This window comes from Phyllopteryx taeniolatus, chromosome 1, assembly GCF_024500385.1.
Source record: "Phyllopteryx taeniolatus isolate TA_2022b chromosome 1, UOR_Ptae_1.2, whole genome shotgun sequence".
Taxonomy (NCBI): Eukaryota; Metazoa; Chordata; class Actinopteri; order Syngnathiformes; family Syngnathidae; genus Phyllopteryx; species Phyllopteryx taeniolatus.
Window position 1 is genome coordinate 47,274,591 of NC_084502.1, and position 27,939 is coordinate 47,302,529.

Consider the following 27,939-nt stretch of genomic DNA (forward strand, 5'->3'; position numbering starts at 1 on the left):
CTGGTTACGTTGCTTAGTTGTACTAAACCATTCACAATCGGATCACTTATTTTTAATCATCCCAAACCAGTGTATGAAACTTAATGTTTAACCAGCTCGTTAAACTGTTAAATTAGCTTACCTGTCTTTTTGAGCTTTGTAGTGACAAATGAACTTCCACGTCGTTGTTTCTTTAATGCGCGAGTTGCAAACCATGCAAGTTACCATCCTCTTTTTAAAGACTTCATTGACAACATAATCCTTGAATCAAAATTTTATTGTCTTTGGAGCTCCTTCCATCGTTATTCATGCAGGTGGCTACTTCACATTGGCAAGTGCACAACAGTGCAGACTGTGTTGTCAGGTTGGTGCGAATGACCCCCAAAACGCTTCTTTTTCTTTCAAAAAGGTAATCTCGCTTAATAAACATGCAGATTTCCAACTCCAAATGAGATGTCAAGTCAGGTAGTTCAAGTCAAGTCTCTTGGCTCCGAAGTCTGTCAAGTCCAGTCTTAAGTATTTGGCAAGCAAGTCGCAAGTGATAAAACTGGCAACTCGAGTCGAGTCATGTCATTTGACCCGTGTCCCCCCATCTCTGGTGTTGAAGGTATACATACTATACCATGCACAGACTCAAGATATCCTGTGCTGGATAAAGTGAAGTAACCCTTTAAGATAACCAAGTCAGCTCCATATTTTAATAGGACTTCATTTTCACGTGTAACAAAATATTAAGCAACAGTAAGTTTGCCATTATTTTTGTAATAGTTTGTGTTTTAGAATATTTCTGCTCGACCACAAAAATAAATGCATGCCTGATTTTCCTGTTATTTTTTAAATACATTTTATTTATTACTTTATCAGTACTTCATCAGTTATTTCAATGACCAATGTGTTGTTGTTGTTTTTTCTTTCTTTGTCTGTATCTTGCTATCTGTAGGCTAAAAAGGCAGACATGGTTATCCATACTACACTGCTTGCAGTCAGCCATCATATTCCATATAAGCAACTCTCATTCACCTTATAGCATGTAGTTTTGCATTTGTAGCCTTCATTAATTGGCATATTTCAGTGACATCCGGCTTGCAAAGTACATAGCACATCCAATCTGTCTGGTTGCATGACACACGTTAGCAGACGGCAGATTTTCATCCACATATTATTAAGGCTTAATTTGGATCTTAGGATGTCCAAATGAATACATGTTTGGGGGCGCATGCATACACATAATGCATATCTGTACTAGGCCAAATTGGTGGACAAAAAAATATCAGGTCTCTTGAACCATATAGCGTAACTACAAGAATGAATGACTTGATCATGTCAAACAAAGATATCACCATCACTTGTTTTATTTTAATATGATGATTGTCAAAAATATTTGCTCAGCTCAGCTCAAGGCTTCAGGATTTTGCAAAGATTCAGCATGTGCTCATTTGTAGTGTTTGTGTGAAAGGATTAGTTTGATCAAACATGGCGCCGTCAGCAGGTCAGAGTTTGAAGGATGTAGCTTGTGACTAACCGCCCTACTTTCAGGTGGCATTGGACACAGTGTATCTTAATTCCGTACCCTCATCACTGGGTGTGCCAGCATTGAACTGCCATTGAAAATCCTGACTGGTGGTGACAAATCCCACCTACCCTAGGATGAGTGTGCAGCATCACTATCGGCATACTTCCTGCTGAGACTCCTCCCCCTCAAACAATATTAGGGACATGAAAGCCAGCACTGATACACACTGTTTACAAATCCACAAATCATCATGCTTAACCCCAGTACCCCACCCAACACCGCCGCAACCTCACCCCCACTCCTCCACGCCACTTCTCCATGTGTAGTGCTGAAGAAATCCGACAGGGAGGCAAGCCTATTAGCACGTGACGTTCCGCTTTTATCCTATCGCAGGGTAGCAGGATGTGCCGGGCTGAAAGACAGTCACTGGTGAACTGCGTTCAACACAACCTTGTTGTCAAACTGAAGGGGCTCGCCGCCAGATTATTTCTGATGGATTATTACGGTTGTTTTGGGGAACTTTGCCGTCTAGCTCACATCCCTTGAGCCCTTGCTCCTTTCTTGATGAGTCTCTATACACTCAGCTTGATGTCAAATGACATTTACCGCTGCTGCCATTTTGCCCAATCTAGGGTATAATGAACTCTAAGAATCTTTTTGCACCTAATAAAAGAAGGCGGAAAGATACTGTGAATTCACATGGTAGCTATAGACCTGGTAGTTACCTCAAAGCACCCTCCTAACATAGTTGGCCATTCTCCAACGCAGGTCAATTGTTGGAAAAAGTCGATTTAGGCATGCTTGCTAATGAATGCATACAGCCACGCAGGGGCACTGATACGCGGGGTAGGGCCAATGACTGCTAGTCAGGGACCTGGCAGTCATAGTAACAGGTGGGGAGGTGCGTCTCACTTACTTGCATGGCGGTGCTCCCGAGGCCAGGCTGCCCGGGCTGGATGACTGCTTGGTGTTGGGGCTGACCTCTCATGGCCCGGGGCTGCTCCTTGGGTTCCCCCTCCCTTATCGTTCCCTTGTCGGGTGCCCCTGTCCGTCCTTCTTTCCAACAAACAAGGGACACTCTCCCGCCCTTGGGCTGGGCGGGGACTGGCTGCATCGCGGGCACTGCGGGTTGGGGGGGGGGGGGTGTCTGGCTCTCCTGGTGGTGTGTGGGTGAAGGGGGGTGGCGGGGAGTGTGGGGTGGTGGGTGGGGTGGCATTGGGTCCCTGCGGTGTGGCCGGTTGTCGGGACGCCTCGGTGGGGCCGGCGGACTGCCCTGGGTCCCTCGGTGTGGGATGTGTCCCATCCGACGAGGTGCTCTCGGGTGGACCCCTGGTCCTGATCCCGCCCCTCGATTGATTGGGTTGACCGCTGCGGTGCGGCCACAGCAATTACAGGACCTTTCTGTCAGTCTTTGTGCATGTAAAATGGTATCAATTCACTTGCATGTATCCGCAGGCACACACCCCTTACTGCAACAAATAACTCATGAATATGCAAATCGCTTGTGTATCAACTCACTTATACTCTCGTCTTGTACACTTTCAGAATTTACATAATTAATGCCACCACACTTCAGTTGTACAGCCGGGTTCACGACCCTGGTCCTGCATGCTTCTTTTCCTGTCCTATTCTATCTTGCCCTTTCCTTCCCTTACAGGGTGTAGCACTACAGCCCCATGCAACACTCGTATTTAACGTTTCATTGTTGTAGATAATGTAATGATTTACTTCACTCATCCTGTTTACAATTAGTGCTTTGTCTTTTGTCTTTGTTTCTTTCTCCCTTCTAGAAACTTTGTTCTGTTCGACTAATCAAGTCTGATTCTCAATAAACCTCAATTATAATACCACAGCGGAAGCTTAAAAACTCCACTGTGACACAGTTAAACTGTTTCAGGCATAAAAAGGATACAGATTTTCCATTCTGCTTGACCTAACAGCCGAACAGGACAAAAATAAATAAATAAATAAAAGTGCATGAAGTGCATTGCGGAGAACACAAAATTGGACTATTCTTAAACCACTCAACTCATCCATCCATCCACCTATTTCTAATTCTTATCCTGTTCAGGGCTCATGGGGGAGCTGGAGCCTATCAGCTGACTTTTAGTGATAGGTGGGATACACTACGCACTGGTCGCCAATCAGTTGCAGGGCTAATAGATGACAATAATCAACAACCATGCACACTTGCATTCATACCAATGCCGCCCCTCCTATTATTATTAAAGACAGATACATGCTAAGAAGAAGAAAAAAAAAAAAATGCCGGAAGTCCTCAATTTATTTCCTTGGATTATTAGGTTGTGCTGCTATGATGTCACACTATTTGCTAGGGTTGTCCTGATTCAATTAAGTGATCAGTAATCAGGGCCGATCAGATATGTTTCAGCTGATAGTATTGGGTGAAAGATCGGCTTTCGGAAGTTATTGTCCAATGGAACAGCAATAGCTCAGTTTTATATATCTATTGTGTCATGGTCAGGTTACGTTGTAGTTGGGCCTGCTGTTACTACAGTAGTGGATAATAGCATAAACTGGAAGCTGGCATCTCGGGACAGGAATAATCTCTGCAGTGCCGATATACTGTAATTTGATTTGGAAAGTGATGGCAGTGCAACAGCGATTTTGTAATGTCTGTAATTTGAGCATTGTGCGTGGAACTGAGATTTCTGTTGTTCCTTTCAATACTAGACTAATTGGTCTATCTTTCTCACTACCCTGAAAATGGGATTTTTTTTGTTTTGTTTTTTATTTGTGACTGAATGAGAAGCTACCTCTTAGAAGTGAAGTTAAACGCTCTAGTTTTACTTCTACACTATTGAACTGTGTGGAATTTATTTATCTACCATTTACAGTAAGATCCTTATGTTGTTGCTGCTATGTGGAATTTCAGATTTTGTTTTGTTTACTTTTAGTTTGTTTATTTAAGACTATATTTAAATATAGTTTGCTTGCATCGTTAATTTGTGCTGAACAACTATATGCTATAAAAAAAGCTTTTACTTGGTTTGAATCACTGTTGCACTAGACGTATAGCCATATGAGGTGTTGGGATACTTCAATTCAAATTAACACATGCACATGACACCTGAGACAATTTAGATGCGCTCTTTAGGTTGTTTTGTTTGCCCTATACTGCCTAGGTATCGGATTGTTACTCAGTATCAGCAGATACTCAAAATCAATTGACTCGGACTTCTGTGCAAAACAATACTGTATCGTATCGTATATAATTGTCGCTGCCATATTAGATATGACAAAGTGTAACAATTTGTGAAAATGCTTCATTCATTTGTTTCTTGGAGATGCACCAATGGTTTTACACTCAATGCCTGATCTCACAAACTAAAGAATGACCTTTGCTTGAATTTAGCTCTTATAATGTAATAATGCCAATAGAATTTGCTGGCTTTGTCATTACAATAAGTATACTTTAAAAAATAAAAATTCAAAAATGATGAACCACAATATAATACTATACTTGTCTATGCCTGCATACCCCAGCGTGGTAAAGTGGTAGAGTTACCATTTCCATGGAAATATCATGACTTTCAAGCTGATGGAAACAAAATGATTGGTTAATGCGGTGCAGGGGGATTTCTTTGAGCCGCCATCTCGTCTGGCATTTAAAGGCTGTTATCTACCCCATCCTGGAGTCTTCAAGAGCCTATTCATTCATATTAGTATTCTCTTTTATACAATATACATTAAGCTCTTCGTTTTGCCCACAGCTCCAAGCTCTCTCCTGTGGATATTGCTCCCTTACCGCATTTCTACTCATCCCTTGATGAACCTTATAAATTGTTGATGCAAAAGTCCCATTTGGTAGTCTTTCCACGACATGCACGGCGGTGACTTACTTATCAGTGTTGACTCAAACACTGATTTCCACGTCAAGCCGTGATTTGTTTAAATTCTACTTGAATCCATGTCTTGTCTGATTCTCAACCTTGTCCATTAGTGCAATCGCCAATGCAGTTTCTCAAAATTAAGGTCAACATAGAATTTCTGCTAACCTACCCCTAATTGTTAAAAAAAAAAAAAAATAAAAAAAAGTGAGAAGTAAATTAGTTTTTTCACAGCAGAAGCAGCATCCTTTCTGCACGACTGAGGCGCAATTCTAATTTACAACTTTCCAGTGTTGGCAAATGGACACGGGTGCTATCGCCATCACCAGCCGCTAGAAAACAAATTAATTTCTCCCTCTACTTTCTGCCATCCATTGAGTGCAACGGGCAGCTTTCCTGAAAGGATGTGCTGGTTTGCTGGCACTGATGTGAGTTGCCAGTCAAATATCAGAGGGACGGGGAATCAACACTGAAGATGATGAGGAAATCCTCATGCATATATATCAGCAGATAAAGGCACGTAACATGCTCCTGCATCTCCATTTCTTGCACCTGAGCTGGCTGCCTTTCCTAGAAATGCCCTCGTCCATTCCCAGACAAACAGCTTTTAGGATTAATTTTCTCTTTAATGTTACGGCAACACCTGCGTCTTTCCATCTTTCTCAAGCAAAGTGCTGACCATGGCAGTGTCTTTTCGTGCTCGGCCCTTTGCAGTTGTCTGCAAACTAGAACCAATGCTTCAGTTAAAGGATAAATAACTTCACTCTTGTAATTGTGTTAAGGTGTTAAACAATTTAACACAGTTTTTCAGTCTCTTAACAAACAAAAGAACCCAAAAATCACCTCAAATCAAAGCTGTGCCACGCATCAGTTTTATTTCACTTGGAGGACAAAGTGATTGCCTGAGAGCTAATCGCACGCGGTCCTCTTTGCCAGGAGTCATTTCAACTGTGGCATTTTCATATGGCAGCTATCTCATTGAGAAATTAAAGGTTTTATTTTATTTCTCTTTTTTTCTGTTGCCAGAGGCTCATCCATTTGGGAATTTGACACCGCCTTTTAAGCAGTGAATTATTGTGCACAAGCTAATTAGTAAATGAGACCCTGAGCGGAGGCTTCCATTTGTTTTGATCAGCCACGCAATACATCAGTTCTTATGGAGTTATGACATTTGAATTGACCCACAGGGACAGCCAGTTTCAAGTGCAGCAGCATTGGTATCGGTGAGACAGCTCAAAGCCAATTCAGCTACAGACTGCCCATAACTCAGCAGCCAATTAAATTAAAGGTATTCAAGAGGCAACAGGAAACAGTCACAACCAATTAGTATTTGATCGTACATGGTCATATACACATATACACAAAAGCACTGGACACCAGGAAGCGATTACACATCCAATGTCCTGTCCAGTTATCTTCATACTAAGAGTGATGGATGAACATTCTCTGTTGTTTAATGTGGATGACACGCACATGCAAGAACTAACTCACTAGTTGTGTGCCCAGACTAAAACACACACAGAACAAGACCTCTGTCTTCTAGATGAGGGCGCTTTAGCATGTCTACGCTGTGGATGTGTGGGGACTGAACCCAACTGATCCCCCAAGTCACAGCTTCTTTGCGAGCCTCACAGCCATGAGCGCTTCACTTAGTTTCCAACTGCAATGACACAAATGGTTGTCCTGCAAGCTATCTCCTATGTGATTGAAGTATGCAAACTGACCAGGCCTTGATTAAAACAAGCCTTCCCTCTTTACATACGCTACTTCTGCTCCCCTGAGAGCTGCATGCTGTGCGTTCATGCATGCCTGTCTGCCTCAATTTCTTACCATCTCTTAGATTAGGATCATTAAAAAAGAAAAAGAATATTATTTCCCTTTAGGCTATAGTGTTAGATATTTACAGCAGGGTTGTGGACTGCACAGGCATTGTGTTTTGGAAAAATGGCACTTAATACATTAGATTTAGTCTGTGCCAAGGCCTGAAATCCCAACCTTTCTACAATTGTCTTTCTTTTCCAAGTGAAACGTTTGCAAAAACATTGTTAAAATGAAAACCAAGTGTGAGAGCTTTCATGCCTTCTCCTGAATTTTTAATACACTTTAACCGAAGCTGTTTAAAATATGATTAGCTTTGGGCTGACATTTCATAGGCATCCTCTCTCACAACCTTCTCTTTTTGGTGGTAACGCCTGCATTTTACAGAAGTGGATTTGGGCCAAATTGCTGGCAGGAGGTGCAGGACATTCAGAGACAAACTCTGATAAATATATTTAATTGTGCCTCTAGGGAAACACTGGTGCCTACTAGCTATGTTTGATTATCGAGCATAGGCGAACCTGTATTGGCTCATTGAGATGTCACTCAGCCTTTCAATGACCAGATTTACCCTTGTGGTTGAGCAGCATTCTTTTGTAGCCTGAACCTCATTTGCATCAGGATTCTAACTTAAAAAAATACTCAGACTTGTGTGCTGTGAATGTTATTAGGTTTCCAGCCTGGAATATTTTCCAAACGTCGCAGCACGAAGGAGAGAGAAGCTCTGTTGCACAACTCTCTACAGTGTTAATCTCTTTCAGCAGCCTCTCTCTTTCTGCAGCAAACTCCACTGAGATATGTGCACTCCTCTCAAAATACATACAGAGCAATCTAATTACTGAGATAACAGTTCTGCTTGGCTGATTAACTGTTCTCCTTGTGCTCAATGCTGTAGCATTGCTTCCACACAGTCTATAGTTAAATCTCCTTATTCCTTCCCAGCTGAGCAGCACTTTCATTGGAGCTTTTTGTTCGCTCATCTACCCAAGGCTTCCCTCTGCTCTTCTTATGTATTCTTTGAAGCGATTAGTAAGGATTTCTCTAAATGTCAAGTATCTTTATTCATTAAGCCCCATTTCGGTTTTGTACAGTATACACATTTAGTTTTCATTGCCAAACGTTGTTGAGGTACCTAAATAAGTAATACATTTGTACCGTAAGACCTCATGGCACCGTTCTGTTAAGTTATTGAAAATGATGGTACGGTATCTAAAAACGGAATATCTACAAGTTGTAGTTTCTAACTTGGTAATCATCTTTCACGTTTGTACACCAATGCAAATGAAGATGAAGAATAAGGGCAACTTTTTATAAACAAAGCTCATCCTTCCTTCCTATTCCTCCTTACAAAAAAAAGTTTTTAATGTAAGTGATTATACTTTTTTGCAGTTTTTATTTTAATTTTTGTTTTGTAATTGTAACAACACATACAGGGCCCTAGCTACATCAGTAGCAGCTTAAGAAAACAGTGCAATTTATTGGTTTATAAAACATTAAAGTCATGTTTAATACAATTGAGGTTAGCATGTCGGTGGGCCCTCGACAACCATTTCAGTTTCAGACAACCATTAATGCCCAGCCCGAACTTATAGTATGGGACCGCATAATCAGCTGACCGCCCTCGGACATGGTTGTCTCCACGCAAGTGTCGCAGTTTGCGCGGTAGTTTCTTGTGCACCACATGCTTGCAGCTGAGCTCAGCTGAACTGAAAAAGGAACAAATCAGTTCATAAAGTGATCCTATTCCTTACGTTCACACAAAAGATTCATTCGTTCAAGTCATTCGCTAATGACACAACACTACTCGAGCCCCTTCAACCTGTCTGATTAAAAAACAAAATGCTTAATACGCAAATGCGCAGTGGCACCAGATGCAGTGGCAGACATAAATCTTGGTGCTCTTTCAATTTTCAGTGCATTTGCACACGCGCAACACTTACCGGTATGTGCACCCTTGGCTATTTGAAAGTATACTGATGTATGCTGCATGTGCTGTAACCATATGTGTGTCAAAATATATTGATAATGCATTATACTGTAAATACCTTTATTGTAGACATTTGAATCTTACAGCTCTCATCTGTTCGGGACAAGCGGAGATTTGATCGTTGTTGTTTTTCAATTAAATTGCGTCAAACTGATCTTTTCGTTTGTGACAAGCAAAAAAGAAATGTTCTCATTCATTTTCAGTAATCTAATCAATCGCAAAAAAAGTAGGGGAAGGAAGCATAGCCAGGCCGTTGGCATAGTTGGCCCTCCACAACAGGGTTGAAATGGAAGTTTTGGGGATGGAGATGGTGCGAGATAACAAACATCCTCATGGCAGGTACATGTCTCTAATTCAAAGTCCCACCCTCATTATGTGTGTGTATTTATTTATTTGTTTATTTTTACATCCATGCCTCAGTTACGTTGCCTTTTTCCTAATTAATGCAGGTATAATGAGTCCAGCTGTGGACCTCTGCCCCCTTGGAATGCTAATTAAGGAACTCAGTCAGTATGTCTTTGGAGAGGAATGCCATCTAACATCTTACACAATCAGATAAATCTGCTATTCAGAATAATAATGGCTAAATATAATTACGCCCGATCTTGCATACGAAGGTAACGGGACTGACACTCCTTTTCTAACTGGTGCGAGTTGTGTATGGCAGCAGTGAGGTAATTAGTAGTCTGCTTTTGGCCCAGCTTTAACAAAAGGAAATAAGTATGGCAGCTCCCAGACTGGTTTTGAGGCAAGAGGAATGTTATAGGTGTGATGGCAATGCAGTGTGGGATTAGATTATGGGCAGGAGGAGAAACCTGTGTAAAGAAGGTGAGTCAAAGCCAGTAAATAACCCTAAAAATGGTGGTAATATGTTTCCCTTCACTCCAGCGTTCAACCTCTGTGCCACTTTTAGCTGGGCCAATAGGTTGCCATTCAGGCCGCGTGTCTTCCTGTAGCGGTAATGAAGTGTTTTGCTGTTAATGAGATAAATGCAGACATTAGATTGCCTCAGCAAATTTATCGAGGACAGGATGAGATGAGAGAATATTAAATATTTAGAGGGAAAGGCTTAATAATGGCCGCTCTGGCAAACGTGATATGAAAAAAACTAAATGCAATAGTTAAATAATGTACGTAATAAAAGTTTTACATATTCGTGCATTACATGATGAACTGCATGGTCGCACATAATCGCTCATGATTGTCATCCTCATCAAAAAGATTCAAATTAATTTCCACGAAAATAACGTCTAAGCCTGCCGTAATAGGTTTAGGTGAGTTTTTGGGATCAAGTCAGCAAACAATTAATCTACCTGAAGTCATTAAAATATTTTTGTGCTGCAATGTTCCTATTGGCACAGGTTCGGTAGGAAGAGAGATGACAAGAGCAAAGATGCAGTGAAAGTGGCAAAAAACAAACTGGAGGCCTGGAGTGAGGAGGAGGTCGACAGGTTTCCTGAACACAGAGAGAGGTAGGAATTTGACATGAAACAACCAGTAAGTTCTGAATCATTGTGATATTTTCTCCCTCCTTCCCCCTAACCCTTGTCACTAATAGCTATGATCCACGATATGCCGAAATCCACTCTGGCCAGCTCACCCCCGACTCACGCTTCATCCCAGATTTGGACGACGACTACAACGACCCCAACTATGCCCAGATCAGCAACTTCCTCCAGCCAAACTCTGTGCAGCTGATAGACCGCACCCATTCCCCTGCAACTCCCGTGACTGTGGAGACCAAACAATCTCAGGCCTCTGCCGATGAGCTGGAGGGGCTCTATGCCAAGGTCAACAAGTCCAGGCAACAAACAGAAAGGTGAGACAGCAGAGAAGATCAAGACTCAATTGTTACATTGGATATTATCCTATTCACATTAGTGCTTTTGTGGGAGAAGATCATGTGCATTAGGGTTTCAGATCAAAAGATTAATATGAGACAAAGGTTCCGAATTCCAGCATTCATTTCATGGTATTTACATCTAGATGTGTTAAACAACTCAGGACAGGGCACCTTTTGTTTGAAGCCACACACCTTTCAAGTGAGCAAAGGTATTGGAACAGACATGATTGAATTAACTTAGTGAATAACATTGAATATTTGGTGGCATAACCCTTACTTGCAATAACTGCATCAAGCCTGCGATCCAGTGACTTCACCAGACTGTTGCATTCTTCATTTGAAATGCTTTTCCAGGCTTTTACTACAGCCTCTTTCAGTTTTTTGTTTCTGGGGGCTTCTCCCTTCTATTGGGTTAAGGTCCGGTGATTGACTTGGCCAGTCTAAGACCTTCCACTTTTTCCCCCTAAGTCCTTTTTTGTGTTGGCAGTGTGTTTGTATTGTTGCATGATGAAGCTTCTCCCGATTAGTTTGGATGCATTTTTCTGTAAATTGCCAGTCAAAATGGTTTTATAGACTTCAGAATTCATTCTGCTGCTACCATCATGAGTGACATCATCAATAAAGTCTAGTGAGCCTGTTCCCAGCAGCAGCCATGCAAGCCCAAGCCATTACATTACCTCCACCATGCTTCACGGATGAGCATGTGTGGTTTAAGCAGATCCTTTCTTTCTCCATACTTTGGCCTTTCCATCACTTTGGTAGAGGTTAATCTTGGTCTCATCAAACTCTAAAACTCTAATATGCAAAGCAAAAGCCATTTATCAACCGGCTTCTCTGGGCCCGAGCTCATCTGAGATGAACTGATGCAAAGTGGAAAAGTGTTCTGTGGTCCGACAAGTCCACATTTCAAATAGTTTTTGGAAATTGTGGACATCGTGTCCTCCGGGCCAAAGAGGAAAAGAACCATCCAGACTGTTATGGACGCAAAGTTCAAAAGCCAGCATCTGCGATGGTATGGGGCTGTGTTAGTGCCAAAGGCATGGGTAACTTACACATCTGTGAAGGCACCATTAATGCTGAAAGGTACATACAGGTTTTGGAGAAACATATGCTGACATCCAAGCAACGTCTTTTTCATGGACACCCCTGCTTATTTCAGCAAGACAATGCCAACCCACATTTTGCACGTGTTACAACAGCGTGGCTTCGTAGTAAAAGAGTGCGGGTACTAGACTGGCCTGCCTGCAGTCAAACCTGTCTCCCATCGAAAATGTGTGGCGCATTAAGAAGCGTAAAATACGACAACGGAGAACCCGGACTATTGAACAGCTGAAGCTGTACATCAAGCAAGAATGGGAAAGAATTCCATCTACAAAGCTTCAACAATTAGTGTCCTCAGTTCCCAAACGTTTATTGAATGTTATTAAAAGAAAAGTAACATTATTAAACATGACCCTGTTCCAGCTTTTTTGGAACGTGTTGCAGCCATAAAATTCTAATGATTTGCTAAAAACTATAGTTTATCAGTTTGAACATTAAATATCTTGTCTTTGTAGTGTATTCAATTAAATATAGGTCGAACATGATTTGCAAATAATTTTTTATTTACGTTTAACACAGCGTCCCAACTTCATTGGAAAGGGACTTGTAGAAACACCCATCAGTCACGTTCCAATACGTTTGCTCACTTGAAAAGTGAGTGTCTTTAAACAAAAGGTGCTCTGTCCTGAGTTGTTTAACACATGTAAATACCATGAAATAAAAGCTGGAATTCTAAACTTTTGTCTCATTTACCTTTTGATATGTGAAACCCAAATGTCTTTAGTATACAACAAAAACAAAGTAATTGACCTTGCCATATATCCAATCGCTCAATGTGCGGGGTTGTTTTGGCAATTCTTATTTTTATGTGATTGTCCATTCCAATCGGTTACGGCAGCATCACAGAGTGTGTGGTAGGCCAACTTTGTACCCCGGTTCAGTTGGATTGACCGTGGGGCAATTGGTCATTCCTGCACCCCACTCTGCAGGTATGATCAATTGCCCCATGCTTAATCCAACTGTTACACTTTGAGAATGGGAATGTTGCTGAAATGTTTACAGCATTAAGTGACCAAACCACACATCTTTGGCCACAGAAAAGGGTTGCGAATCATTAGCAATAAATGCGCTCACTGCACAGGTGGCACGGTAGGTTTGTTCCAAAGAATTCTCAATGGACAATTGTTGTTTCTATTGTGTTACCTTTTCAAGCCGCTCAACTGTCGTGTGTCCAGCAAGCTTCATATCAGGATACAATTGCAGGAGAAGCTTGTTCACACTGGTCATGCTTCCTTTAATGTACAGGTGTACAAGTGTTTTAAGCAGTACATGCAGACTGTAAAATGTCTTTCAACAGTTTTCACTCCCCCGTTGTCGTATTCAACGGTCAAACCAAAATTGATCCAAACTGGAGATTTAAATGAAGCCATTGCTTCCTCACATTTTTGTCTCTCAAGTGCACAGTTACAACTGTGATTGGGTGAACGAGCAACAGGTGCGCACACTCATCACAGCTTCAATGCTAAATGAATTGCACAACCGAAAAACTGCAATTCATAAGGGCATATTGTCCAGTGCATAGCGTACTGACAAAACAAGTACCGTTCTCATCCCTTCCAATTGTAACACACGAACCCTGTAGAGTAAATTCAGCCTTAATGAAAATCTGCATTTGTGGTCAGTTGGAAAATACTTAAAACATGACCATTCGTACTGTGCACGCATGCACACACACACATTTAAACATTGATAGTCATGTCACAAGTGTTTATGCACAGGTCAAATTATTGCAAAATCCTCTTAAATATATTGGTGCTGCTAATGTGTGTACTGTATGTGTGAAAGGATCAGTTGTGGAAAATCCATGATTTTCATCTGCAGCCTTGCTTCTCACACAGCCTCTGGCATTCTTGTGCCAACACATTAACGGTCTTATTATTTACTAAAAACTAACTTCCACTAACCTTTAGACCAAGGCCTCATTGTTCCTATAGGGGGGAAAAGTCCACAAGCCCTGCATGGACTCCGCGCAATCAACATCAGGGAGAAAAAGAAGGAAAAAAAACACTGTACACAACACAATACTGAGCAGGGCCTGTGTTTTAAGGCAGCCGTTACAGCGTGAAGGAGGCTTTTCCCAAAAATAGACTTTCTGCACCTTGGTGTCCTATACCTGCGCCCTGAGTGCAATAATGCGAGGTATTCATGTCGTGGGTGAGTAGTGTCCTGTGCTATTGAAGGAGCAATGCGTATGATAGCTTTGATTTTTCCAGCAGCGTTTATGCGAGTGAGTTGAGTCCATTTTTTTTTTTTTTTTTTTTTAGATGAGCCTCCGTATTCGGTGTCTCAATGCTTAAGAAGACGTAAACTTTCTCAATGCAGTTCTTCCTCTTGAATTATACATCATAACTGTAGCTGCTTTAGAACTTCAGAGTTTAAATTTAGCTTTGTAAATGAGTGTGTAAAATCTGAAGAGGATTATAATGCAAATGTGTCATCTCCCCGATGAAATAATACAGACCACTTTAAACTCCCTGCATCCTTAACTCGCAGAGGAAATGCTATTGACTTGCAAATTACAAAGAGGATGACAAGAGAAGGAGACAGATGGAAAGACATGACAGAAGGAGTGACAAATAGCATTGACGGATTGGGTGGTGCGTTAGTGCCGTAGAGTACATTGGAGACGGGAGGATGCAGACAAAGAAGTCGCAGAGATAATTAGCCACAGTCTAGCAGCCTGACAGATCTGTTGGACCACTTTAACTCTCATTCACTAGTGGAGGGTGCTTCATTACGGGCCCGTTTTCTCCGTCTTGTTCTCTCACTGTGTCACCCCCTGCTTTGCTGGTAATGTATATTAGTTAGTCTTTAGAATTAGCCTGATTGATGAGGAGCCTTCTGTCTGAGTCTACAGGAACTCTGAAAGGCATCTTGGAATATTGTTGTACAGTATGCAACGATACTGCATGTATTCTCGTGACATCTAAATGACCCATAACTTTTAGTTTCCCGTATGTTTTTACTCATATTAATGATCATACGCAGCCAGCTAGCACACACTGCCTCTTTCCCGACTGTTTCAATTGTAAGTGTCGCTGGTCAAGGGCCCGCAAAAGCACACTGCTTGCTGGTGTGGATTTCATTCACATGCTTACACAGGGACAAATATGCACACATAGGTGACACCTTGTTTTATTTTTACAACACAGCTAAGTGTAACCCAGCAACAATGTATATATGTGTGGTCCAATGAAAAGTCATTGCTTACATAAGGTGTTTCATTTGAGTGTTATGTTAACAGAAAGGGTGTCCCCCCCAAAAAAAATTGTCGTCATTTCAAAAAACTCCCTCAAATTTTGACTTTTTTTTTTCTCTCCTTCAAATCTGACTAAGGCCTTCCCCACACAGAGCAATGCAGCTGAACTAGATGGAATTGGACAATTGCAAACAAATTTCAGTTCGCAACTGGCCATCACACAACTGCCGAGAGACACTTGCACACCTGCCAACACACTAACCCCGGATGTTGTTATCAGGAAACAATGTTTTGAGGTGCCCCCATATACTGTATTCATTTAATGAACCACAAACATTTTCAAAGAAAATGTCAAAATATACCAAAGAGCAAAAATTGTAACAGATTTTACTCAACATATTTCTTGTCTTCCTGAAACTAGTAGTTTGAGGGCAGCAGGCTTGTCTCATGATTTTTTTATTTGTTTAACACAATGTCCCAACGTCATTGGAATCGGCGTTGTAAACAAAACTGCCATCTGAGGTAGCCAGTCGCCACCAGGGAAGTAAAAATAAATCAAATCAAGTAATAAAGTAAAATTAAGCCATGGCAACTAATAATTCAATAAAACAACAGAGTAACAAGCTTAAGGTCTGTAGGCCCTGACCTAAGAGTGAACACTAAAAAAATGTTCCGAGCCTCAGCCTACACCGCAAGGAGCGTCAGTCAAGTCAACTCTGTCAGTTGGGTGAGTGAAACAATAAAATACGTCTATGCCAACATTGAGACAGCTAACAAGGTCAAAGGTTGCTTGCGTTTTCGCACTACTGGTTTTTAGCGTTTATTTTGGTCTTTAAAGCAACGTAAGCGCCGATGACAAAAAAAAAAACAAAAAAAAAACAGCTTAACATTGGTCTAAAACTTCACCATAGCAACATTACATCACAATGAATTGGGACAGAATTCACATTAATGTGGTCTTACTGTATCACAAACACGAACCTTGTACCTCATCGGTGGGTAGGGAAGGAATCAATGTTTTATAGCATTTGTTTCCATCCATGGAAAAAAAATAAAATAATCAAAATCAATCACTGGTACCGTGTGAAGTTACTTTTCATGCCAAAATGCTGAGTTCCGGTGCTTACCCTTAAAAAAAAATATAAGGTTACAATCGTAAAACAAGTCAAGTTAAAACCTGCACATATAAACCATTTGACGTGATGAAACAGAATACAGGGCCAGCTATATAGTGAAGTCAACTCTCAGTTAACTGGGTGAGTGAAACAATTTTAAAAAAATAGTTAAAACAGTTAAAATAACTTTTAACAATGCTATATTTAACTTTTAGGTGAAACATTTAATTAATGAATATTAAGGCAATTGGGTTAGTTCCACACACATTGCCTTTTAGTTCATAGGTTTGATATTGATACTGGTTATAAAGAACCTTGAGTCAAATGTTCATTTTAGTTTATGCTGCGGCCTGCTAAGAAAATGGATGTTCATAATTTGGACACCCTTTATATAAACCATGCAAACGTTTTTGACCCAGCCCCCTAAAAGAATCCGAATCGAGAATCGTTTGGAACCAGAATCGAACTAAGGAACCAGAATCGCTCAAACTCAAACGATGCCTAACCCGAGTGGAGAGCCCTGCTTTGTGAAATTGGTCTTAAAATCTACAGCTATGTTAATATGTTGATTAATCAGTCATTTATTTTTCAAAATAAAACCCATCTAATATTGTTTGCCAAGGACATCTAGTTACTGAAATATTCATATTGATCTACAAAAATGTATGGAGCATTAAAGCCTTCCTGTGTGTCTGGATTCCCGGGAAACCGCTACTTCCCCTCATCTTTTACACTTTCTTGGTGCAAAAAAAAAAGATCTATGTAGGAGATGAGAGACGGTGTGTTTGTGAAACACTTATTGCAGTACAGCCTTATCCAAATGTTTTTGAAGTCAAGTCATCTACCCCACCGCACATCTCATCCTGTCAAGCTATGAACAGTGGACTCCCAAGTGGCGTCCGCCTATTTTACTGCTGGGACATTTTCATTAGTGCCTCCGATGGCAGGTGCGTGTCGTGATGGGCGTCACATTTGATTAGTGCTGTGCGAGAGTCTGACCTGTAGCAGGAAAAGGTTAGCTATGCTTGTCAAAATGTATTAAGGCAGAGCTAGGACCCTCCACATGTAGTAGTTGGGCCAGGAAGCGGTGTGAGGAGATAAAAGAGCAGTGGAAGACAATAGTGAGCCAAGTGTAAACAATGACATAGGGCCCAATAATTTTAAAAGCATTCTAGAAAAAAGCAACAAAATCCTTTTTCTTTAAGGATGTGTTCCTTTGTCTCTGAATAACAATTAAAAAAAAATTGTCATTTCCTTCTAACACACACACACACAACGTATCAATGCAGAAAATGCGTACAATTTTATGGAATTTTTGGACTAGTGTTGTTTTAACCAGCACACTGAAAGGCAGTTATAGCTTTCAATGAGGCTGATAAAAGTATACACGAAGGTACTCTCCTGAATGTTTGCAGTGTCCGCCTCTTTATTCTCATGTTGCCTTCCAAGTTGGAGCTCCCTTGAGCTTATCTGGCAATCCTCAGTATCACACCTGGAATCCAAACACTGACCGTGTACTTTGTTTGCTTACCGTCAGCATCAAGACAGCAAAGAAAACTTCCCGCCTTGAGCTTCCTCCGCAATCTCGTCTTCCGAGTGTGTCGGGTCCACAGTGGGGAGAAGTATAGAAGCGGCCAGTGGCATAACATTTCATTTTTCCTCATTAATGTACACACAGCACCCCATATTGACGGAAAAAAAAACGGAATTGTTTAAATTTTTGCAGATTTTATTAGAAAAGAAAAACTGAAATATCACACAGCCATAAGTATTCAGACCCTTTGCTGTGACACTCATATATTTAACTCTGGTGCTGTCCATTTCTTCTGATCATCCTTGAGATGGTTCTTCACCTTCATTGGAGTCCAGCTGTGCTTGATTATACTGATTGAACTTGATTAGGAAAGCCACACACCTGTCTATATAAGACCTTACAGCTCCAGGCACTGCTCATCACCTGTCCAATACAGTCCCAACAGTGAAGCATGGTGGTGGCAGCATCATGCTGTTGGGGTGTTTTTCAGCTGCAGGGACAGGACGACTGGTTGCCTTCTCCAGAGTGCTCAGGACCTCAAACTGGGCCGAAGGTTCACTTTCCAACAAGACAATGACGCTACGCACATAGCTAAAATAACGGAGTGCCTTCAGAACAACTCTGTGACTGTTCTTGAATGGCCCAACCAGATCTCTGACTTAAACCCAATTGAGCATCTCTGGAAAGACCTGAAAATGGTTGTCCACCAACGTTCACTATCCAACCTGACAGAACTGGAGAAGATTTGCAAGGAGGAATGGCAAAGGATCCCCAAATCCAGGTGTGAAAAACATCGCATCATTCCAAAAAAAGACTCATTAGCTCGAAAGGGTTCTTCTACTAAATAATGAGCAAAGGGTCTGAATACTTATGGCTGTGTGATATTTCAGTTTTTCTTTTGTAATAAATCTGCAAAAATGTCAACGCTTCCATTTTTTTCTGTCAATATGGGGTGCTGTGTGTACATTATTGAGGGGAAAAAATGAACTTAAATGATTTTAGCAAATGGCTGAAATATAACAAAGAGTTACAAATTTAAGGGGGTGTGAATACTTTCCGTACCCTCTAGACCTTTGCTGTCAGTGTTTGGAACGTAGCATGCCTTCCTCCAATCTAGAATCAGCCTGTCCCTAGCCATTAATATGATGTTGATATTGTCAGTCATGACAGCCACAATGTAATGCCATAATTACAGTGTTGTTTCATTTGTAGAGCAACATGCATGCTCAGTCGCAATGGCAGCCCCGAATTATGCGACCTGAGATTGGTTAATGGGCTCAGTACACGATGGGTGGCGTGCAATGAAATATTTTGTCTGCATGAGTGTTGGTTAGTCAAGATAGGAGTGTGAATTAGTGCTGCGAGCAGCGATGACAGGGCCCTTGTATATTTCATTTTCAGTGAAAAAGCGGTTTCCTTTTTATGCCGTGCTCCCGGCACATTAGATGGGGTAGACACAAAAGCTTAACAAGTTAGCATTGCCCATAGCATCTGTCTCGGGTAGCTGGTTCAAATTGGGACTCATTTTACCATCCATCCATCCATTTTCTACCGCTTATCCGAGGTCAGGTCGCGGGGGCAGTAGCTTTAGCAGGGACGCCCAGACTTGCCTCTCTCCAGCCGCTTCATCCAGCTCTTCCGGGGGGATCCCGAGGCGTTCCCAGGCCAGCCGAAAGACATACTCTCTTCAGCGTGTCCTGGTCGTCCCCAGGGTCTCCTCCCGGTGGGACGTGCCCGAAACACCTCACCAGGGAGGCATCCGAATCAGATGCCCCAACCACTTCATCTGGCTCCTCTCGTCGATGTGGAGGAGCAGCGGCTCTACTCTGAGATCCTCGCGGATGACCGAGCTTCTCACCCTATCTCTAAGGGAGAACACAGACACCCTGCGGAGGAAACACATTCCGGCCGCTTGTATCCGGGATCTTGTTCTTTCGGTCACGACCATAGGTGAGGGTAGGAACGTAGATCGACCGGTAAATCGAGAGCTTTGGCTTTCGGCTTAGCTCCTTCTTTACCACAACGGACCGATACAAAGTCCGCATCACTGCAGACGCTGCACTGATCCGCCTGTCGATCTCCCGTTCCATTCTTCCCTCACTCATGAAAAAGACCCCAAGATACTTGAACGCCTCCACTTGGGGCAGGATCCTCATCCCCGACCTGGAGATGGCACGCCACCCTTTTCCGATTGAGGACCATGGTCTCAGATTTGGAGGTGCTGATTCTCATGCCAGCCGCTTCACACACAGCTGCGAACTGTTCCAGTGAGAGTTGGAGATTACAGCTTGATGAAGCCAACAGAACCACATCATCTGCAAAATGCAGAGATGCAATACTGAGGCCACAAGACCCCCTCTACACCTCAACTGCCCCTTGAAATTCTGTCCATAAAAGTTATGAACAGAATCGGTGATAAAGGGCAGCCTTGGCGGAGTCCAACCCTGACCGGGTACGAGTCCGACTTACTGCCGGATATGCAGACCAAACTCTGACTCCGGTCGTACAGGGACCAAACAGCCTGTATCAGGGGGTTCGGTACCTCATACTCCCGAAGCACCCCCCACAGGACTCCCCGAGGGACACTGTTGAACGCCTTCTCCAAGTCCACAAAACACATGTAGACTGGTTGGGCAAACTCCCATGCACCCTCGAGGACCCTGCCGAGGGTGTAGAGCTGGTCCACTGCTGCGCTGCCAGGACGAAAACCACACTGCTCCTCCTGGATCTGAGACTCGACTTCCCGACAGACCCTCCTCTCCAGCACCCCTGAATAGACCTTACCAGGGAGGCTGAGGAGTGTGATCCCCCTGTAGTTGGAACACACCCTCCAGTCCCCCTTCTTAAAAAGTGGTACCACCACCCCAGTCTGCCAATCCAGAGGCATTGTCCCTGATGTCCACGCGATGTTGCAGAGGTGTGTCAACCTGGACAGCCCCACAACATCCAGTGCCTTTAGGGACTCCGGGCGAATGTCATCCACCCCCGGGGCCTTGCCACCGAGGAGCTTTTTAACCACCTCAGAGAACCCAGACTCTGCTTCCTCATGGAAAGGCATGTCGGTGGAATTGAGGAGGTCTTTGAAGTATTCTCCCCACCGACTCACAATGTCACGAGTCGAGGTCAGCAGCGCCCCATCCCCGCTATACACTGTATTGGTGATGCACTGCTTCCCCCTCCTGAGACGCCGGATGGTGGACCAGAATTTCCCCGAAGCAGTCCGGAAGTCTTTCTCCATGGCTTCACCGAACTCCTGTACGTTGGGGTTCACACCGGTGGACGAGAGGGTAGCCTCCCTCCGCCTTTGGGTGGGGGGACGGGTCCTGACTGTTGTTTGTGCCTATGCACCAAACAGCAGTTCATAGTACCAACCCTTTATGGAGTCCTTGGAGGGGGTACTGGAGAGCGCTCCCGTTGGGGACTCCATTGTTCTGCTGGGGGACTTCAATGCTCACGTAGGCAATGACAGTGAGACCTGGAAGGGCGTGATTGGGAGGAACGGCCCCCCCCCGATCAGAACCCAAGTAGTGTTCTGTTATTGGACTTCTGTGCTCATCACGGATTGTCCATAACGAACACCATGTTCAAGCATAAGGGTGTCCACACGTGCACTTGGCACCAGGACACCCTAGGTCGCAGTTCGATGATCAACTTCGCGTGTCTTGGACACTCGGGTGAAGAGAGGGTCGGAGCTGTCAACTGATCACCACCTGGTGGTGAGTTGGCTCCGACGGTGGGGGAAGATGCCAGTCCGACGTGGCAGGCTCAAACGTATTGTGAGGGTCTGCTGGGAACGTCTGGCAGAATCCCCTGTCAGAAGGAGTTTCAACTCCCACCTCTGACAGAATTTTGCTCACGTTCCGAGGGAGGTGCCTGTCGTGGCGGCAATCCCCAAACCCGTTGGTGGACACCAACGGTGAGGGATGCCGTCAAGCTGAAGAAGGAGTCCTATCTGACACCTGAGACAGCTGATGGGTACCGGCGGAATGCAGCTTTGGTGGTCGCTGAAGCAAAGACCCGGATATGAGGCTCATTTTCCTAAATTTTTTTAGTAAGAGTTTGTCAAACTTCCAGCGCCTGAATTTTCCTAAAATTGATGCTTCAAACCAGAATGGCCAACTGCCTGTTTAATTTCGTGCTGGGTCTTTGAGACATTCATGCATACTGTTATGAATTTCGTGACATAGGTGAAACTGCTGTCTGGGGGATAATTTTTTTAAATTTTCTACTCTACTGGGCTACTGAGTGAGTGCTGGGTGAGTCGTGTTCGGGACTCCTAAAGTACATACATTTTCACTGTGATATACACGCTTGCAAAAATGTATGAATTTTCAGGCATGTTGATACCTCGAAAAAAAGAAACAAACACAGCAATTCCAAGAGTAAGCTAGCTAACAAAAACTGAGTAGCAAGGTTGTCTGCAGTACAGGCAGCACCACAATTTGTATTGATGAGCTGTGCATAGTAAGAAGCCATTTAAGTAATTCTCGAGACGTGACAACTGACAAATAGCACCAAACGGTCTGATGCCACTTCACGTTCTGATCTCGACAAAACAAAAGCAGAACCGTAGAACTTTTCGAGAAAGTGACCCGCCTCGATACAGGCGCCAAAGTCGCTCTCTTCCTATTATTACATTTTTGGAGACATTCTCTTGTCAAATCAACAATTCAGGGTTGAGTTTTGTGCCAAGGCGTTGGTGAGAGCCTAACAGACATGCCGTACACACTTGTGAGTTAAATGATGCCAACACTTTGCAAATCAATACTGGCACAGGGAAGTGTATGACTCAGTATTCCCTCCTTGCAAAGAACTACATTAGATCACAGGAGGGTCGCCATCTTCGGCACGTACTAAAATACAAGTTTTAATTGCATTTGTAAGGTTGTCCACACTCACACACATACGCATCAATACAAACGTGGACAAAATTGTTGGTACCCTTCTGTTAATAAAAGAAAACCCCACAGTGGTCACAGAAATAACTTGAATCTGGGGGAAAAAAATTATAAATGCAAATTTTATGAAAATTAACCAATGAAAAGCAGAGATCACTTTTGAATTGTGGTTTCACCAGAAATATTTTTTAAAAAACAAACTCATGAAACAGGCCTGGACAAAAGTGATGGTATCCTGAATATTTTGATTCACAACCTTTTGAAGCAATCACTGCAATCAAACAATTTTTGAACCTTCAATGAGACTTCTGCACCTCTCAGCAGGTGTTTTGGCCCACTCTTCATTAGCAAACTGCTCCAGTTATCTCAGGTTTGAAGGGTGCTTTCTCCAGATGGCATGTTTCAGCTCCTTCCACAGATGTTCAATAGGATTTAGATCACAGGTCATAGAAGGCCACTTCAGAATAGTCCAATCTTTTGCTTTTAGCCATTCTTGGGTGTTTTTAGCTGTGCGTTTTGGGTCATTATCCTGTTGAAAACCCATGACCTGCAACTGAGGCCAAGCTTTCTGACCCTAGGGAGCACATTTCTCCCAAGAATACCTTGATAGTTGAGATTTTATTGTACCCTGCATAGTTTCAAGACACCCTGTGCCAGATGTAGAAAAGCAGCCCCAGAACATAAGAGACCCTCCATGTTTCACAGGAGGGACAGTGTTCTTTTCTTGGCACGCTTCATTTTTGCACCTGTGAACAGAGAGCTCATGTGCCTTTCCGAAAAGTTCCAGTTTTGTCTCGTCTGTCCATAGGACATTCTCCCATAAGCTTTGTGGCTTGTCAACATGGAGTTTGCAAATTCCATTCTCGCTTTTTTATGATTTATTTTCAACATTAGTGTCCTCATTGGTCATCTCCCATGAAGTCCACTTCGGCTCAAACCACAACAAATGGTGCGATCTGACACTGATGTACAACCCCAATACAATGAAGTTGGGATGTGTTAAACATAAATAAAAACAGAATACAATTATTTGCAAATCACTTTCAACCTATATTTAATTGAATACACTACAAATACAAGATATTTAATGTTCAAACTGATAAACTTGATTGTTTTAGCAAATAATCATTAACTTAGAATTTTATGGCTTCAACACATTCCAAAAAAGCTGGGACAGGGTCATGTTTACCAGTGTTACATCACCTTTTCTTTTAACAACATTCAATAAACGTTTGGGAACTGAGGACACTAATTGTTGAAGCTTTGTAGGTGGAATTTGTTCCCATTCTTGCTTGATGTACAGCTTCAGCTGTTCAACAGTCCGGGGTCTCCGTTGTCATATTTCACGCTTCATAATGCACCACGCATTTTCAATGGGAGACAGGTCTGGACTGCATGCAGGCCAGTCTAGTCCCTGCAGTCTTTTACTACAGAGCCACGCTGTTGTAACACGTGCAGAATGTGGTTTGGCATTGTCTTGCTGAAATAAGCAGTGGCGTCCATAAAAAAGACGTTGCTTGGATGGCAGCATATGTTTCTCCAAAACCTGTATGTACCTTTCAGCATTAATGGTGCCTTCACAGATGTGTAAGTTACCCATGCCATTGACACTAACACAGCCCCATATCATAACAGATGCTGGCTTTTGAACTTTGCGTCCATAACAGTCCGGATGGTTCTTTTCCTCTTTGGCCCGGAGGACACGACGTCCACAATTTCCAAAAACTATTTGAAATGTGGACTCGTCGGACCACAGAACATCAGTTCATCTTAGATGAGCCCGGGCCCAGAGAAGCCGGTTGATAAATGGCTTTTGCTTTGCATATTAGAGTTTCAAGTTACACTTACGGATGTATCCCCGAACTGTATTTGCTGACATTGGTTTTCTGAAGTGTTCCTGAGCCCATGTAGTGATATCCTTGACACATTGATGTCGGTTTTTGATGCAGTGCCGCCTGAGGGATCAAAGGTCACGGGCATTCAATGTTGGTTTTCGTCCTTGCCGCTTACATGCAGTGATTTCTCCAGATTCTCTGAACCTTTTGATGATGATATGGAACGTAGATGATGAAATCCCTAAATTCCTTGCAATTGTACGTTGAGGAACATTGTCCTCAAACTGTTCGACTATTTTGTCACGCACTTGTTCACAAAGAGGTGACCCTCGCCCCATCATTTCTTGTGAATGCTCCTTTTATACCCAATCGTGGCACCCACCTGTTCCCAATTAGCCTGTTCACCTGTTGGATGTTCCAAACGGGTGTTTGATGAGCATACCTCAACTTTCTCAGTCTTTTTTGCCACCTGTCTCACTCAGCTTTTTTGGAACGTGTTGCAGCCATAAAATTCTAAGTTTATGATTATTTGCTAAAAACAATAAAGCTTATCAGTTTGAACATTAAATATCTTGTCTTTGTAGTGTATTCAATTAAATATAGGTTGAACATGATTTGCAAATCATTGTATTCTGTGGGGCGGCACGGTGTTTGACTGGTTAGAGCGTCAGCCTCACAGTTCTGAGGACCCGGGTTCAATCCCCGGCACCGCCTGTGTGGAGTTTGCATGTTCTCCCCGTGCCTGCGTGGGTTTTCTCCGGGCACTCCGGTTCCCTCCCACATCCCAAGAACATTCTCTAAATTGCCCGTAGGTGTGACTGTGAGTGCGACTGGTTGTTTGTTTGTATGTGCCCTGCGATTGGCTTGCAACCAGTTCAGGGTGTACCCCGCCTCCTGCCCGATGACAGCTGGGATAGGCTCCACACGCCCGCGACCCTAGTGAGGAGAAGCGGCTCAGAAAATGGATGGATGGATGGATGGATGCATTCTGTTTTTATTTATGTTTAACACAACGTCCCAACTTTATTGGAATTGGGGTTGTACCTTGACCTTGGAGTTCAGCTTTCATTTCTTTGGAGGTTGTTCTGGGCTCTTTTTTTTAACCATTTGTATTATCTGTCTCTTCAATTTCTCATCAATTTTCCTGCTGTGGCTACATCCAGGGAGGTTGGGTACACTCCCGTGGATCTTAAATTTCGGAATAATATGTGCAACTGCAGTCACAGGAACATCAAGCTGCTTGTAGATGGTCTTACAGTCTTTACCTTTAACGTGCTTATCTATAATTTTCTTTCTAATCTCCTGAGACAACTCTCTCATTTGCTTCGTCTGGTCCATGTTTAGTGTAGTGCACACTATGTCACCAAACAGCACAGTGATTACTTGTCACCCTTTAAATAGACTGGCTGACTGACTAATTACAAGTTTGAAGAGCTCTGTGATGCTAATTACAGGACACAGCTTGTTTGAACATGTGCCAATGGTCAAATTATTTTCAATCTTTTCTAGGGGCACCATCATTTTTGTCGAGGCCCGTTTCATGAGTTTGTTTTTTTAAAATATTTCTGTTGAACCACAATTTAAAAGCAATGGTTACCGTAATTTTAATTAAATTAGTATTTATTACTTTTGTCAGATGCAAGTTATTTCTGTGACCACTGTGGCTTTTTCTTTCATTGACAGAGGGCTACCAACAATTTTATCCACGTGTACATAGTCAGCCATGAAAAAAAGAGTTAAAAGTGTAGGCTGTGTACTTCCCGAATGAACCTCTCAATCTGCTCCCTGTTGCTCTGTCATGGTCAATAGCGCCTGCAGGTCAAAGCATTCTAACCTGAGGTACAGTAACTGTTTAATAAAGGATTCCAGGTTGTTGTTAATTTGACCTGCCTTGGGTGTTGCATTCAAGACGAATACCCTGTCCCCCCCACCCCTAATTTTTCCACTTTGAGAAGTTCCCTCAGATTCTGATATGAGCTCAGATGCAGTTTTTGTGAATGTTATCTGTCTGTCTGTCACTCTCGATGCACACTCTCACCTTTTGCCACCATACAGCCAAAGAAGGTGAGGGAAGATGATGCTGTGTATCATATCCCTCCTGGCTTTTCATTTTCCTGCTGTAGTAAGAGCTGACTCTTGATGTGCTAGGATCTGTAGCTTTCATGAGTATCCTGTGCACTGCTCAACTCCAAACACAACCAGTCCACATCACTTATGTACTTACGCATCTCACTGCAGTGATCAGCGGTCCCAGGGGATGCGGCGGGAGTACCCTCAGGCTCGAGCTGCTCCAGTCTATGAGGAGCTGGAAACAGCGCGACGTAGACTCCTGGAGAGCAACCCACGCCGGGTGAGTGAGACATGCTTTGGGTTCTTTGCCCACCGTGAAGAAATAGAAATGAGTCACCATCAGGACGGGGAGCGTTTTAATGGTTTCATTGAACAAAACCAACATGATGACAAAAGTATTGGTTTGCAAAATTTCTCAAAAAACAGGATTCTAATTATGGAATTCTGCACAACAGTTAAAAAATAACTATTAGGGTACAAAATACTAAATTTAAAATATGATCACTTCCTTTACTACTTCACTTTAACAACCCTCATCAATTGAAATTGTAAGTCGATGGATAGTTTTTGCCTATATCTTGAGGATGCAAGAGTTGCTGTTTGGAGGTATGCTCACATCCACCGTCATATATCTACCTTTTAAGGATGTTCCACAGGTTCTTAATAGGGGATGATGGTGGCCATACTGTGAGTTTTTCACCCTTTCTACCCATAGGAGGTACCATAAAGTGTCAGTGGTATTTTTTTGCAGTGAAGCATTCCGCATTGTCTTGTAACAGATTTTTCACAGTGGATTGCACAGTTCTTCTTTAGGAAATGATTAGTTATCCCATCCGCACACCCAGTGACGCAGCTGAACTGGCAAATTGCAGTCAGCTAAGGACCCTCACACACCTACTAAACAAGAAAAAAAATGCAACCGCTGGCAGTCTTATTCTGGAAACAATGTTTTGAAATCACCACCTGTACTGTATTATTCTATTGAACCACAAACAACACGGCACGATTGAAACGGCAAAAAAAAAAGGCGTCACTGTTATGGCATGTATTATCAAACATAGGACCCCAAAGCACACAACCAAGAATTGGCGATTAGCAAGACTTTTATTAAACCAAAGCAGCACTTAGAAGTGAACGTGTAAAACAAGGTAGAAAACGAAACAATGACAAAAGTGTTAACGCGAAAATCGGGAAAT

General features: G+C 42.7%; 1 protein-coding gene across 8 annotated transcripts in view; it reads left to right on the top strand.

Annotated features, from left to right (window-relative positions):
• The window catches only part of pard3ba (par-3 family cell polarity regulator beta a), a 218,780-nt gene that overhangs the window by 156,499 nt on the left and 34,342 nt on the right, over window positions 1-27,939 (top strand). For 7 of the 8 annotated variants that reach the window (XR_009791988.1, XM_061798810.1, XM_061798804.1 and 4 more), the window contains 3 exons: window positions 10,510-10,620; window positions 10,707-10,967; window positions 26,912-27,023. Coding sequence is in view for 7 of the 8 variants with exons in the window: in XM_061798810.1 (XP_061654794.1) it covers window positions 10,510-10,620; window positions 10,707-10,967; window positions 26,912-27,023 (484 nt within the window). In the remaining variant the exon portion in view is untranslated. The remainder of the gene's footprint in view (window positions 1-10,509; window positions 10,621-10,706; window positions 10,968-26,911; window positions 27,024-27,939) is intronic. The other variant, XM_061798809.1, reaches the window with a different exon arrangement.